This window comes from Heptranchias perlo, chromosome 36 (assembly GCF_035084215.1).
Source record: "Heptranchias perlo isolate sHepPer1 chromosome 36, sHepPer1.hap1, whole genome shotgun sequence".
NCBI classification, from domain to species: domain Eukaryota; kingdom Metazoa; phylum Chordata; class Chondrichthyes; order Hexanchiformes; family Hexanchidae; genus Heptranchias; species Heptranchias perlo.
This window is the reverse complement of record NC_090360.1, coordinates 6,643,994-6,660,797: the sequence shown is the minus strand read 5'-3', so window position 1 is coordinate 6,660,797 and position 16,804 is coordinate 6,643,994. Positions and strand designations below refer to the sequence as shown.

The following is a 16,804-nucleotide window of genomic DNA, read 5'->3' as shown; positions in this document are numbered from 1 at the left end:
GTGTGCTCAGGTGCTGGAGTGAGGTTTGAACTACAACGTTCTCACTCAGGGGCCAGGTGAAGCAAGCTAACTACGCGGAAAAGGGAAGCGATCAGAGAGGATATCGTCATGAGAGTTTTAGTGCCGAGTCCAGTCTAGAATCCAAGGGAGGGCAGATGCAGCCTAGTGACTCCTATCCAGCCAATTCCCATTCTCATCAGAATGTGAGTTAAGTAGAGGACAGGTGATTGACAGAGGGAGGAGTCTCCAGGCTTAAACAGAGTGAGAGGTAGTGGGTATGAATCTGTGGCTCCTCACTCCATGACATGGTGCCCCAGTGTGTTGGTATTCCATCTCATGGTGGAGGCAGCTTCTGTGTTCCAGCTGTGCTGTGAGGAGTTCAAATTCCTTGTGAGTTTTGTCTTAGTGGTTGGTTTCTGGTGAGCTTCCGGGTTAAATGCAGTTCCAAGATATCGCATGGTCTAGCATGTATGAAAGATGCATTGGTGGGTGCAACAAAGAAAGAGTTGGTTGCGTGCAATGGTGCAAAAAGCAGCATAGAAACACAATACGGAGTGCATACGGCAGTAAAAAGAGAAAGACTTGCTTTGATATAGCGCCTTTCACAACTTCAGGACATCCCAAAGCACTTTACAGCCAATGGAGTACTTTTGAAGTGTAGTCACTGTTGTAATGTAGGAAACGCAGCAGCCAATTTGCACACTGCAAGCTCCCACAAACAGCAATGAAATAATGACCAGATAGTCTGGTTTTTGTTAATAATGTTGGTTGAGGGATAAATGTTGGCCAGGAACACAGGGAGAATTCCCCTGCTCATCTTTGAAAAGTGCCATGGAATCTTTTACGTCCACCTGAGAGCGCAGACGGGGCCTCGGTTAACCATCTCATCCGAAAGACGGCACCTCCGACAGTGCAGCACTCCCTCAGTACTGCACTGGGAGTGAGCCTCGATTTTTGTGCTCAAGTCTCTGGAGTGAGACTTGAACCCACAACCTTCCGACTCAGAGACGAGTGCGCTACCCACTGAGCCACGGCGGACGGTCCAGTGCAGACCTGACGGAGTGCCACATAATTTCAAGTTAAACCGAGGCCCTGGCTTGCTGATCTGTTCAATGTCCCGCTGCACTACTGAGCCACGGCTGACACCGGGTCCAAGGTGCTCCGGTCAAACACTACAACTCAACTTGCCTCTGGTTGAACTGGTCTCATCGAGCCACCAGACACATCCTGGAGGGTGAAGTGAGTGGAGTGGATTATTGATCTGTGCAACACCTTCTTGCCTTAAACAGTTCACTTACAGGCACCTGGAATTCTGTCTATTCTCCAGAAGTAAGTTATCACCCCTACCTGGCAGTCACTGTCAGGCACGAGGGATGAAGAACTTCCACAATAAGGGTCACACAACAGAACACGACCTACGTGCATTCTTTTAAGGTGGAAAGGGGAGGTAGAATACAGTTTAATTTCTTTTTCAACTTACCAATAGTGAGGAAATCGGAGCGATATTGACAAGTCATTCCGAATCCGAAATCTCGCCAAAACCCAGAATCTTTCTTATGCACCTGTGTGATGGTTAAAAACAAATAAATCAAGCTTTTAGAAGAAAAGAAAAACGAGTTCAGCTTCAACAGGCCCTGCGAAAAACATTTCATCACTCCAGACAGTTTACTGAGAATTACTGAACCATGCACGTTTGCTAGAAGAGGAGGGAGGCAGGATTCTAGCAAGGAATGAAGCATCCAGCCTCTCAAATAAGGAAGGCACCCCTCAATCCCTTGTATTTACCAACCCTCATTAAATCATTGCAATAGAGGAACGCAGAAGACTGGAAAAGACCCTGCAGTTCCCTTGAAGCCTTGTACAATAATTTCAATCCAATCGTAGTGTTAATGAGGTCTAATTAAAACGAATGCAATTCACTTTCATTTCACACTTTTAGAGATTGAAATGTATCTTTGCTCTTCCCCCCCACCAAAAGCAAGAACCTGAGTTTGGTCCATTTAAGAAATGAAAAAAAACACCAACAAAAAATGATCTCTTCAGAGGTTGGAAGACCCATTGCTGTTGGAGCTGTCACTTGGCACGTCCAAGAGAAATATCTCAAAGCACTTCAAATGCAGCAAATTGTTTTCAAGTGCAGCTACTGTTGTTGTGTAGGAAAACGCAGCAGCCATTTTGTGCACAGCAAGGATTCCACAAACAGCAATGAGATAAACGACCAGTTACTCTGTTTCTTTGCAGATGTTGGTTGGGGGAGGAATGCTAACCAGGACACTGCTCTTCTTCCAATGGTGCCATGGGAGCTTTAGTGTCCACCTGAACCATCGAAACAGGTTGACGAGGCCCCGGTTTAAAGTTTTGTTTGAACGGTGACACCTCCAAATAGGGCAGCACTCCCCCTTAACACTGCACTGATTATGTGCTCAAGTGCTGGAGTGGAACTGTGAGGATGCTGAGTGCTGTTTTGTAATCACATTCATAACAAAAAAGAAAGTTTTTTTAAACAATTAACAAATTGCATACTTTAAAACAAGCCACTCACCAACTGTTGCTCAATGGATGGAGTACCATCCAGATTGGCGTAGACAATAGCAGGATTGTACAAGCTGAACACAACAGGGTAGAAAACTTTTTTACCTGTGGAAAGACCATGAGTTTATTAAATGCTGCAAATAAGAGACAGGTAAAGGAGAGATTTATGCCAGGAGGCACTGCATGAAATCTAATTACTTCCAAGTAATCTAGAGAAAAATGCCAAGTATGGAGCCTTTCCTATAAGTCTCTCTGAGAGACTTCAGACAGCTCCGGTCTCTCTGAAGCTGTACTAATAAGTAAATGAAGATGTTTAAAAGGAAGTTGGGATGATGCAGTGCAAACCAACTCAACACAGATAGATTAATATTTCTGGAGTGTTCAAACTATGGCTCACAGACTGCAGACAGCCCACAAAGTCCCAGCAATTCAGATTACGTCTGCATTTATATTTTGCACTCAAGTGGTTTTCTCCTGTTTGAATTGACCCGGAGATTTGGAAAGGTCTAGTCTGTACTGCTCCCTCATAGAAACAGGAAGAAGCCATTTAGCCCTTTGAGCCTGTTCCGACATTCAAAGAGATCATGGCTGATCCGTGATCTAACTCCATATACCCGCCTTAGCCCCATATCCCTTAATATCTTCGTTTAACAAAAATCTACCAAAGATTTAAAATTAACAATTGAGTTAGCATCAACTGCCTTTTACAGGAGAGCGTTCCAAACTTCTACCACCCTCTGCGTGTAAAAGGGTTCCTAACTTCACTCCTTATTGTCGTAAAGATCCTAAATCTGAACACCCATCTCTGCTGGTATTGGCAGTGAGAGATATATTCAATCTAATGCCCACAGTCATTTAAGCTATAAGTGCTTTATAAATGCAAGTTATTGTTGTTAACTGGTCCACAGAGTTCCATGCAACGCACATAAAGGTCCAGAAGACGAAAGGTTTGAGCACTGCAGCAGTAGATGTGAAAAAAAACACGGACTTACATATACATAGCACCTTTGAAGTGCATTATCTGTTATTACGTAGGCCCATTAGGCAATCATTCTGTGCGCAGCAATTTTCCACAAATAACAAAGAGGTGCCTGGCCGTTTAGCCTATTTTTTGGTAGTGTTCGGTTGAGGAGAGGCATTTAGGCCAGGACACCGGGAGAACTCTACCATAGGATTTTAACATCAACTGGTTTAATGCCCCATCAGAACGGCAGCAATTGCAGCACTCCCTCAAGCACGACGCTGTGGTGTCAGCCTAGTTTATGTGCTCAAGTCCTGGAATGGGCCTCGAACTCTCAACCTTCTGACTGAGGTTGGAGTGATACCAACTAAACCAAGCTGACAACTCACCGTTTCCTCGGCACCAAACGGTCCCAGTGTGTGTTCGATGATGTCAAATTGGGGTGGTTAATTCAGAATACACCCAGAATAGTCTCTTTAAACTCACCGCATGCAATGACATAACGCTCCTTATTAAAATGCAACAATCGATAACTTACCAGGCTCTGTGTTTATCCGGCAGCTATTAAGAAACTCAGGAGAGATATAAATATCCACGTCACAGAAAAACATCAGCACCTCGCCCTTCTCCCAGGTCCGGGCACCCATGTCCAAGCCTCGTCCCCGAGAAAACTCATCAACCAACGGGACCAGAGTGTAGTTGTGAAAATTAGTTTCACTGCATGGAAAGAAAAAACTTTAACTCCAGTGATTCGACACTTTCAGTTTTAAACCTGTGGAGGCTGCATTTACCCAATATAACTCAACCTAAGGGGGCCACAAATATAAACCTACATCCCGTCACTGTGGCATGGTCCACTGCACTGAGTCACACAGCAAATGTGCATGTCATTAAATAATTTGTTCCAGGAGAGAGAGATTGCCTCTGGTCACTGTGCGTTAGCGAGACTGTAACCAAATTTCTCCAGCGGAAGTAAAAAAGTGACCAGAGGAAACCTTGCCCCATATGTTTTTTTAATGCCTCTCTGAAACTTCAGGTCCATAATTCTGGAGCACAATACTTCACATCACAGAGCCTTGCGGCAGGTTTCGGAATAGTGCAAATGAAAGCCCCTCGGCATAGCTCACCTGGCAGTCATCTCCAGGATCCTCCTCACTTCACCCAACCCTTCCTGGCCAAAGTAGACGACTGTGAGGTAAACATGCCCGTCCTGGTGGATACACACATCCCTGAGTAAAACAACAATTCAAAACGTAGATGTTTAGACATGGATAGAGCGGTTAGCTGGACCCTGTAGGCAGAGGTTCCATTATAGGAATTGCAGTGCACCAATTACACAGGCACGTGGCTGTGACATTTTTGCTGCACGAATATGATTGTTTGCACAAAATTCATTTGCTATGCTATGTCTTTATAGGAACTACATTGCTTAATTTATCACTGGGTGTAGAATTACAGTTTGACAACTGCAATACTACATTATTTATAAATTAAACGGGGTAGCAGTTCTGCTTCTCTGCCCAGCCACAAGGTAGAGTGGAACTGCACTATCCTGAAAATGTTTCCCAGGCAGCATGTAGTGGAAGAGTACAGTGACTATCATGCCTATCACGATAACTGATACTTGAACAATGCCAACAGAGGTAGGAATTGAGGATGATTCCTTAAATTTGAAAATGAACATTTTTTTTTTTTGGGGGGGGGGGGGGGGGGCGGGGGGGAAGAGAAAATGCTTGAAGGGTAGAAAGTTGCAGGGCTACGGAGAAGGAGCAGGGGAGTGGGGCTGGTTGGATGGCTCTTTCGGGGAGCCAGCACAGGCATGATGGGCTGAATGGCCTCCTTCTATGCTGCGGGATTCTATGATTTTAGTGGAAGCATTAACACATTTATTTTAAACGAGTTAATGCCTCCAAAATAGCAGACAAAGGAATGTCACCTGTGCCAATATCCACGCAGTGTCATTTTAATCCTGTGAGTCATTGTAGCTATTAAAAACAAAAAATTAATATTGCAGAAGAATTTCTGCGTGCGGCCAGAAATAACTCTCAATCACCTGGAATGTTCCGGGTGTGTTTACAGAAAGATTATGGAGTCATTAACAACAATAAACAGAAAACACTGGTAATACACAGCATGTCCATCTACATCTGTAAAGGCAGATTAACATTTCAGGTACTGCCTCAAAACCTTTTTATTTTGTGGGTTTTTCTTAACACCAGATAGAATGCTGCACTACATTGTGGGGAACAACATCTATTTACACACTGAGCAGGAGCTATAGGCTTTTTTACCCAGAGAGTGCTGAGAATGTGGAGCTTGCTACCACAAGGAGTAGTTGAGGCGAATCGCATAGATGCATTTAAGGGGCAGCTAGATAAGTACATGAGGGAAAAAAAGAATAGAAGGCTATGCTGATAGGGTGAGATGAAGAGGGGTGGGAGAAGGTTCGTATGGAGCATAAACACCAGCATAGACCAGTTGGGCCGAATGGCCTTTCTCTGTGCTGTAAATGCTATGTAACCCTATGATCGGGAGGGACGTCTAAAGCCACTGTTATATTGGTCTTTGTAAATCGGAATCTGGGAGCCCATTGCCCATGAGCTATCTCCTGGTGTTTATCCTGTATAAACCCAGTCTACATAAACCATCGGCAGACTTATAGACGGAAACCGGACTTAATGGCATAAGTTCCGGCAGCCGATTCCAAACACCCTGAATGGATTTTGAGGAGGACCAATGTAAAAAGCCATCGTGTATCAGCTCACGTCGGTAAGATTTTGATTGCTGCCTTTCACAGTGCTCTTACCTGAAGTTCTGCATGAACTGGGCAAAGGCCTCAGTCCGCCCGGATAGTGGCACGATGATATTGATGATCTGGTGAGAGACGTCGATTGTTTCACTTTTGACTTTCATGAGCGGTCCAAATGGCCGGAACAGTGTGACATGTTGAAATTCATCTAGGAATTCCTTTTTGTAGAACAGTTCATATAGGGTCCCTTTGTCTCTCTCTGTACGATAGTAGCCTGAAATAAGTAAATATATTGGAAAAATGGAAATTTAACAAAAAAAAAGTTGTTTTCTTCTGTTACTGTGTACCAAAATACAGCAGTCCAGTGTGTGTGAGTCACTTCTGATTGTGTTTTTCTACAGTGTAGAAAGGAAATTGGAACCATGGAAAAGCTGCAACATAGATTCACTAGGATGTGAAAGCTGCCTTGAGAGTGTTTAGTTATTAAGAGATACTTAAAAAGAAAGTTTCCAGCATTTTCTGTTTTTAAGTAAACAAAAAAACCTAGGGCTGTATTCACTGCAGCAGAGAAAGTCAAGAAGATTTAACAGAAGTGTCAAAATTATGAAAGGGTTTGAGAAGGTAAACAGCAAAAGTATTTCCACTGGACAGTGAATTGGTAACAAGGGACATAGTTACGAAGAGAGATTACACAAATTGGGGTTGTATTCTCTGGAGTTTCGAAGGTTAAGGGGTGATCTGATCGAAGTTTATAAGATATTAAGGGGAACGGATAGGGTGGATAGAGAGAAACTATTTCCGACGGTTGGGGATTTTAGGAGTAGGGGGCACAGTCTAAAAATTAAAGCCAGACCTTTCAGGAGCGAGATTAGAAAACATTTCTACACACAAAAGGGTGGTAGAAGTTTGGAACTCTCTCCCGCAAACGGCAATTGATACTAGCTCAATTGCTAAATTTAAATCTGAGATAGATAGCTTTTTGGCAACCAAAGGTATTAAGGGATATGGAGTTAGATCACAGATCAGCCATGATCTTATCAAATGGCGGAGCAGGCACGAGGGGCTGAATGGCCTACTCCTGTTCCTATGTTCCTATAGATTTGAGATTAGTACTAGAAGCATAGAGGGGAGATCAAGGGAATTTTTCATACAATAAGGTTAATAGGCTATGTAATGCATTAGCACAAATGGGTATTGAAGTCGAGTCGGTCACAGCAATGAAGAATGAATTAGATAGTCTCAAAGAATAATATTAAAGGGTACATGAAAAGAGCAGGGGGTCGAGAACCCTGATTGGGGAGCTAGCACCAGCACGATGGGCCAAATGGCCTCCTTCCATACCAAAATTTCTACAGTTTATGAAGAGGATGCTCAGCATAAACAAACAGGATGTCGTGAAGCAAAAGGGCTCAGTTTTGTACACCATGTTTGTCACACAGAACACGTTGACGATTTTTATATTTGCAAGCCTCTTTAAACCTGATGTTACACAAGCGCCAAGCAGTTACAATGAGATTGTGTCCTCTCTATAGCAAAGAACTTTTATTAATATTTTACACGTGGCATGGCAGGCTGCAGGTGCAATGCACTGATCACGGAGTGGTAGAATGGGCTTGTGGTTTGGTGATCTTGCACTTCCTGGGTCGCTGTGGGGAGATGTACACCACGGAGAAGGAGGGAAGAGACCAAGTGCTCCCTGGGCTTCTTGTACTCATCCTCCAAAGCCTCACGTAGGTCACCCAGCCAGAGGCTAGTACGGGGAGACCCGACCCGGGAGAGAAAGATCATTAAAAGGGGCAAGTCTTAACCTTCACACGTGATGAAGGAAGGTCACTCGGTCCAGCCCCCAGTCACATCATCATTCCAGGGATCTTTGCCTCCACTACCCCATTCCACGTGTTTGTCAAAAAGCAAAATTTAACAGTGGAATTTGAGAATGGGACATGGTGCATGAAGAAGTGAGAATGCTAATGAAGGTGTGGTGAGGTGTCTAACTCACAGGGACACAGCACTGCTTCTTATCGATGCTTGTGGAAGTGGTGCCAGGTTCTGTTTTAGTATTTTTACCGAAGTACATGGACAGTCACAGCGCTGTAATTATTCTGGAGAAGAGAAACCCTTTGTCCCACTCGATATCATCTGTCCCAAACACTGGCTCTAATCGTCTCCCCAAAGCTTTACATCCAACAGAACAGACCTGTTTAACGTCTCATCCAAAAGGGCAAAAATAAAACAGTACATTGCGTGCTTGATCCTTAAAATAAATCCATTAAAATACTCATCAGTCTCCTTTCGGTGTTAGAAGTTGGTGTTTTAGAAAGTTGCTCTTCACTTGCATGTTCCCCGATTGGTCTCTAGAGGGCAGTGCAAAGCATCAGCTTAAACCAAACAGCCCCAGCCTTCTGGGAGACTGCTCTGGAGATCTGAAGCAGCATCGAGAGACCAGCAGAGCCATTGGCTTTAGGTCTTCACAAAAAAAAACAAGACGGCATGTAATCAAAATGGAATTTAACTTCTTCAGCCACTGTAAGACAGAGGCCCTGGTTTAAAGGGACGAGTTCGGCAGAACACTGTTTTACTGAAAAGCACTTTATCACATCGCTTCCTCAAATAGAAACTAAACGGTGCTTTGATTACACAATTGCCATTAGCAGCTCTCAAATTTAACAGTTTCAGTTCTGGCCAACTGAACTGCATGGAAACAAGAAACGGAAGTTGCCATAAAATGATTCCCTCCCCACGGAATGTGCTCTGAGACGGTTCTGAGTCGAATAAAAAAGACTTGCATTTATATAGCGCCTTTCATGGCTTCAGGACGTCCCAAAGTGTTTTACAGCCAACGAAGTACTGTTTGAAGTGTAGTCACTGTTGTAATATAGGAAACGCAGCAGCCAATTTGCGCACAGCAAGGTCCCACAAACAGCAATATGATAACGACCAGATAATCTGTTTTAGTAATGTTGGTTGAGGGATAAATATTGGCCAGATACCGGGCAGAACTCCCCATCTCTTCTCCGAATAATGCCCATGGGATCTTTTACGTCCACCATGAGCTTACTGACTGCGTGGAACTCCGATCCAAAATGGAAGCAGCATCTGAACTGGCCCGGAAGCAGCACTCAGTGGACATAAACTCAAAACGGTTTTGTTTGATGCACATCTTTAAGATGCCAAATAGCTCACAAACCATCCTGATTCATCCAGATAGCAATTTCCCCCACATTCCCTCCCCACCCCCCAGACATTATGACTCAATTGGACCCAAGGGGACTCAATCACGAAGACAGAATCACAATCCAACTTAAATGGAGCCTGGTTCCACTGGAATTCATTTCCCCACACTCGCAGAGGTTTACTAATGGTTAACATTACATTCCTTCCCTAAACCCTCAGGGTCGGAAGGTAAAGAAAGGGCCTTGTGTTCTGTATCTAGTCCTGGTGAGCTAAGCTCTGTGGATTCTAACTGTACTGTGCCCAACTGAAACCACATGCAGAGTTTACCACAGGAAATGGACAGGAGCCAGCGAAGGAGAAAGGACACTGGACTCTGGACAAAATGCAATCCAAATACAATCTAGTCTCAGGAAACAACCAACTGCGCCAACATGTCTGCAGGTTAAGTGCACACTTCACTATGATTAAAGACAGCCACTCCACAAAGAATCGTTTTTATTAAATAGAATGATGGAAATCACCAACAAATGGCACGCAGCCACCGTGTAACCGTGCCAATGAACGGCACGCAGCCACCGTGTAACCGTGCCAATGAACGGCACGCAGTCGCCGTATAACCATGCCAATGAACGGCACGCAGTCACCGTATAACCGTGCCAATGAACGGCACGCAGTCACCGTATAACCGTGCCAATGAACGGCACGCAGTCACCGTATAACCGTGCCAATGAACGGCACGCAGTCACCGTATAACCGTGCCAATGAACGGCACGCAGTCACCGTATAACCGTGCCAATGAACGGCACGCAGCCATAGGAACAGGAGTAGGCCATTCAGCTCCTCGAGCCCGCTCCGCCATTTGATAAGATCATGGCTGATCTGTGATCTAATTCCATCTGGCCTTTTGCCCATATCCCTCAATACCTTCGGTTGGCAAAAAGCTATCTATCTCAGATTTAAAATTAGTAATTGAGCTAGCATCAATTGCCGTTTGCGGAAGACAGTTCCAAATTTCTACCACCCTTTGTGTGTAGAAGTGTTTTCTAAACTCACTCCTGAAAGGCCTGGCTCTAATTTTTAGACTGCGCCCCCTAGTCCTAGAATCCCCAATCAGCGGAAATAGTTTCTCTCTATCCACCCTATCTGTTCCCCTTAATATCTTATAAACTTTGATCAGATCACCCCTTAACCTTCGAAACTCCAGAGAATACAACCCCAATTTGTGTAATCTATCCTCGTAACTTAATCCTTGAAGTCCGGGTATCATTCTAGTAAACCTACGCTGCACTCCCTCCAAGGCCAATATGTCCTTCCGAAGGTGCGGTGCCCAGAACTGCTCACAGTACTCCAAGTGCAGTCTAACCAGGGTTTTGTATAGCTGCAGCATAACTTCTGCCCCCTTGTACTCTAGTCCTCTAGATATAAAGGCCAGCATTCCATTAGCCTTGTTGATTATTTTCTGCATCTGTTCATGACACTTCAATGATCTATGTACCTGTCCCCCTAGGTCCCTTTGGACATCCACTGTTTTTAACTTCTTACCATTTAGAAAGTACCCTGTTCTATCCTTTCACCTAATCTATCAATATCCCTTTGTAATTTTATGTTTTCATCTACACTGCTTACTAGGCCACCAATCTTTGTGTCATCAGCAAACTTAGATATGAGACTTTCTATTCCTTCATCTAAGTCGTTCATAAATATTGTGAATAATTGAGGCCCCAAGACAGGTCCCTGCGGGACTCCACGAGTCACATCCTGCCAATGTGAGTACCTACCCATTATCCCTACTCTCTGTCGCCTTTCACTCAGCCAACTTCCTAACCAAGTCCGTACTTTTCCCTCGATTCCATGGGCTTCTATCTTAGCTAACAGTCTCTTATGTGGGACCTTATCAAATGCCTTCTGGACGTCCATATAAATAACATCCATTGACATTCCCCTGTCCACTACTTTAGTCACCTCTTCAAAAAATTCAGTCAGGTTTGTCAGGCACGACCTACCTTTCACAAATCCATGCTGGCTCTCCCTGATTAACTGAAAATTCTCGAGGTGTTCAGTCACCCTATCGTTAATTATAGACTCCAGCATTTTCCCCACAACAGATGTTAGGCTAACTGGTCTATAATTCCCTGGTTTCCCTCTCTCTCCTTTCTTAAAAAGCGGAGTGACATGTGCAATTCTCCAATCTAGAGGGACAGTTCCTGAATCTCCTGAGTCACCGTGTAACCGTGCCAATGAATGGCATGCAGTCCCCATCTAACCGTGCCAAACGTGTGGCACGCTGTCACCGTGCCAACAAATGGCATGCTGTCACCGTGTAACCATGCCGTTGCCGTGTAACCGGCTGTCACCACATAACCACACGAACGAATGGCATGCTGTCACCATGTAACTATGCCAATCAATCGCCTGCCGTCGTCGTGCCAACAAACTGCACGCTATCACCGTGCCAACAAACGGTGAATTGGCACCGTGTACAGCAGCAAACGAGGGGAATGTTAATCTGTTTTTTTTGTGGTGTTGGTTGAGAGAGAGAAGTTGACCAGGTCAGCAGGAGTATTCTCTGTTCCTCGAAAAATGCCCTGGAATCTTTAACCTCCACTTGAACCACTGAAACGGGCACAGAGCCTCATCGCGTGCAGTGCAGCACTTCCTCAGTATTGTACTGGTGTATCAAGATCAGATGCTCATCCAATTCACAAGACTACAAGGTACGTACAGATGAAGGAGGCCATTCTGCCCATCCCACCACATCTTTTTTTAATATATTTGTTCTCAGGATGTGGGCGATACTGGAAAGGTTGCAGTTGTTGCCCTTCCTTAGACGCCATGAGAAGGTAGTGATGGGCCCTCCCCTTTAACTGCTGACCCTCTGGTGCCAGATGGAGAATTGCAGGATATTGACCCAGCAATGATTAAGACACAATGATTATATATCCAAGTAAGGATGGTGTGTGTGACTTGGAGGGGAACTCGGATGTGATTGTGTTCCCAACTAAATGCTGACGATGCCTGGGACATTACTCATAAGCCGCCTGATTTGTTTTCCTTAGCGATCAGTAGCTATTGTTTTACAGCTACGTGGCTTACTGGGACACTTCAGAGAGCATTATGTCAACCACATAATGTGGGCTGGAGTCACATGTAAGCAGACTTCTTTCCCTGAAGGACATTAGCCAAACACTGGATTTTTTTTTTAAAAAACAATCTAAGCTTTTCACGATAATTTTCTGCTGTTAGTCCACAAATGACCGGATCTATTGTTTATTGGTAGTCCAGTACCATAACCACTATGCAACCATACCCAACGGTCCCCCCGTTACCATAGCCAGCTACTTTTTGCCTCCTCTACCCTAGCCAGCAGTCCATTCCACGTGTCGGTCACTCTTTGTGTGAACAACTCCTTACATCATTCCGAAATTTACCCGCTGTCAAATTGAATCAATGCCTCACTAGTCCTACTGTTATGTTTGAAGCCGAGCAGGACTCTAGGGTTTCCCCACAAACACATGACTGATCACATTTCTTTCACCGTATCGCGTGGAGATTCTGGGCTTTATTTCTGGATAATGTTGCAATCTAAAATTCTAATTAACAAATGGCTCATTACCTAAAAATCTACAAAGGATCAAAACCTTATGAGTAGCTGCTGATATCTGTCGAATGTCTGAGAACTCGCAACCGTAGGAACAGGAGGAAGCCATCCAGTCCCTCGAGCCTGTTCCGCCATTCAATTCGATCACAGCTGATCTGTATCTACTAGTGTGATGGGCCATCTTATACTGTGAAACCTCATCAGATCGCTCTCTCTCCGTGCATACTTTTGCTGCAGTCTAGAATAAGCATGACGATAGTTGAGCAGCTGGTGTGCCTCAAACAAAACAAGCAGATAACCGGCATAATTGGGAGCGACTCCATTCTCACACGTCCAAATATTAAATTGACCCATTTCAACAATTAGGTAGAATTTACTGATGCCGAGGGAGATAGAGTATATTGCCTTAGTATCCCCACACGGTGAGTGTCTGATCTGAGCTGTTGAGGCAGGGGAAAAGTCCCCCAGCACAAGGTACTTCCTTATGCAGACGGGAGAAAGAAAATAAATTAGTGCTGAAATGGCACAATGGGTTACTAGTGTGTGAACATTTAGCACATTTGTCTGAAATTCCTCTCTTTGCTATTTCAGTGGAGGAGTTAACCTGCTGAAAATAAATGGATTAATGCCTCTGTTAATAGAGAGGGGAAAGGGTTCATAACACTAGTATCCCACAACATAATTTCTGTATTCCCCTCCCTACATCACCATTGCCTGTTTATGATTTCCATTCATTTACAGGAAATTTAATTTTTGTGCATAAGTCCGATTGAAAATGCACAAAATTGGAAATGCTGAGATTTAAGGTGATCATTAGCGGCTTAAGTGTAGTCTGGATACAAGGAGAAATCTCATGCATACAGTAATCCCTGTTAAGCAGTCCTGAAGTGTCCTATTAACAGCCTACACACAGGAAGATTATGTGATAATATATACAAGGCTCTTAATATCCAGACGTTTACAGCACAGAAGGAGGCCATTCAGCCCATCGTGTCTGGGCCAGCCCTTTGCCAGAACAATCTAAAACTAATCCCAATGTCCTGCCCTCGCCCCATAACCCTGCTTCAACTATTTATCTAATTTTCCCTTAAAAGACCCAATAGTCTCTGCTTCAGCCATTCCCTGTGGCAAAGCGTTCCATGCTCCAACAACCCTCTAAGTAAAGAGATTAATATCCATCTGAACTGGCAGACAGAGTCTCAGTTTTAACATCTCACCCAAAGGTTGGCACCTCTGACAATACAGCACTGCAACGTCAGCCTAGATTATATAGTTAAGTCCTGGAGTGGGGCCCAAAGCCACAGAGTTGGCGAGAGTGATGCCAACTAAGTCAAGCTGACACTAAAAGGCTCAGAACAATCCCGATTGTCAATCTTATCGGCTGCTCCCACTATAAAAATGTAGTTATAAATCAGCAGCACGAATAGCTCCTGTAATTAAATTATATTTTCTATTAGAATGTAAAGGGAATAAAGTTGAGCCTCAGCAAATGAGGCCTTTAATTGCACATTCAAATGAACTGGTGTCCATTAACTACAATGTACCATATTAAAAATAAATTTTAGTTAATAGAACCAGTGAGCAGCGAGGTTTCAAAGGGAATGGGTGGCTGTTGTTTCATGCCGCTGCTCACACAGTTTTCAGTCAGTGCTAACATACGCACCCGTGCACAGGGGAATTCTCTCCGGTGTCCTGGGCCAATATTTATCCCTCAACCAACATCGCTAAAAAACAGGATTAACTGGTCATTATCCCATCGCTGTTTGTGGGACCTTGCTGTGCGCAAATTGGCTGCTGCATTTCCTATATTACAACAGCGACTACACTACAATGAAAGTACTCCATTGACTGTAAAGCGCTTTGGGATGTCCTGAGGTCATGAAAGGTGCTAAATAAATGCAAGTTCTTTCTTCTTTCAGACATCTACTAACCAGAGTTCTGTCAGTTTCCAGTTTCAACACTGGTTGGCAAACCCACTATTAAAAAAAAACTCACAAATGCAGCTCCTGGTGAACGAAGGGGTTGGAGCTCTGATGTTAGAAATGCATCAGTATGTGTAATTTTTGGATAACCAATTACATAGATTATATAGGATTTACAGCACAGAAACAGGCCATTTGGCACAGCAGGTCTATGATGGTGTTTATGCTCCACACAAGCCAAATTAAACCAGTGGCTCACAAGGAGCAGTAAGGAATTCTCCAGGTATCCTGAGCAACATTTCTCCCTCAATCTACACCACCAAAAACAGACTGCGGTTTGTGGGATCTTACCGTGCACAAAAAGGCTACGAAACGTCAGTAACTACACTTCAAAGTAAAGGGTTGCTACCAGTGCCATGTGCTTAGCCAGCAGAGATATTTGGAAAAGTAAATGTGTGGTCAGAGGCCTGGTGTTGGAAGGAAAGGTTCAGATTCCTGGTGGATTAGACTCAGTTCTAGGCCAGAAGCGTGTGGTACCATCGGGATGGCCTATACTTGAAAAAAGCTGGGACCAAATTCTGTGCAGAGAGCTATGGGGGGAGGTTTAAACTAAAATGGCAGCGGGAATGCAAGAGAGAGTACAATGGGCAGCTTGAAAAGGAAAGGCCTATAGGAAATAAGAAAGTAGAAAGGTTGAAAGAGGTTAGGAATGACAAGATAGTAAGAAGAAATAATCAGGATGTGGGAAGCCAAGAAAGAAAAAGAGAAAGTGTCAAACCAAATTAAAATGTCTGTAGAGTATAAGAAAAAACAATGGAGAATTGGAAAATTGATTACAACAGAATCGTGACATTATGTTAGAAACTGAAGACTGGCTATAGCTGGGTCAGGATTGGTAATATTGATAAGAGGATAGTCGAGATTGGGAAAGGGCCGCTGAGAAAAGGAGGCAAACTCGTAGTGCAGTTCGGGAATGCTAAGGTCATAGAATCTTACAGCACAGAAGGAGGCCATTTGGCTTATCGTGTCTGTGCCGGCTCTTTGAAAGAGCTGTCCAATTAGTCCCACTCCTCTGCTCTTTCCCCAAATCCATGCAAATTTTTCCCTTTCAAGTATATATCTAATTCTCCTTTGAAAGTTATTATGGGATCTGCTTCCACCACCCTTCCAGGCAGTGCATTCTAGATCATAACAACTCGCTGGCTAAAAAAAAATTCTCATCTTGCCTCTGGTTCCTTCGCCAATTAACTTAAATCTGTGTCCTCTGGTTACCAATCCTTCTGCCATTGGAAGCAATTACACCTTATTTACTCTTATCAAAACCCTTCATGATTTTGAACATCTCTATTAAATCTTCCCTTAACCATCTCTGCTCTATGGAGAACAATCCCAGCTTCTCTAGTCTCCCTGTGTAACTGAAGTCCTCAGCCCTGTTACCATTCTAGCAAATCTCCTTTGCACCCTCTCTTGGGCCTTGATATCCTTCCTAAAGTGTGGTGCCCAGAATTGGACACAGTACTCCAGATACTAACTAAGCTACTCTGCCTCAGTTTTCAGAAAAAGAGGTGGATCTGGGATTGTAGAACCCCACAAGAGGTGGATGTGGAACAGTTAATGGAGCTTCTTACCCAGAAAGAAATGGTACCGGAGCACAAATAAATACAGCCATTAAAAAAAAGCAAACATAATCTTTGGCTTTGTATCTAGTGTTACAAGAGGAAAGCAAGAAGGGAACGTTGACCATGTACATGATCTCAATTAGGTAGCAGTTGGGAGTATTACAATATATTGTGCGAGGCTCTGCCAGTGGCTGTGCACCGCATTTAATGACCCGCAGTTTCGGGAGTGGGGGGGGGCATGGGGAGGGC

At 44.0% G+C, this 16,804-nt stretch overlaps 1 protein-coding gene across 4 annotated transcripts in view; it reads right to left on the bottom strand.

The window, feature by feature from the left end:
* The window catches only part of csgalnact2 (chondroitin sulfate N-acetylgalactosaminyltransferase 2), a 57,839-nt gene that overhangs the window by 3,856 nt on the left and 37,179 nt on the right, over positions 1-16,804 (bottom strand). For all 4 annotated transcript variants that reach the window (XM_067972461.1, XM_067972464.1, XM_067972463.1 and 1 more), the window contains 5 exons: positions 6,300-6,516; positions 4,621-4,722; positions 4,032-4,210; positions 2,543-2,637; positions 1,481-1,562 (listed from right to left, as the gene is read on the bottom strand). In XM_067972461.1, coding sequence (XP_067828562.1) covers positions 1,481-1,562; positions 2,543-2,637; positions 4,032-4,210; positions 4,621-4,722; positions 6,300-6,516 — 675 coding nt within the window. The remainder of the gene's footprint in view (positions 1-1,480; positions 1,563-2,542; positions 2,638-4,031; positions 4,211-4,620; positions 4,723-6,299; positions 6,517-16,804) is intronic.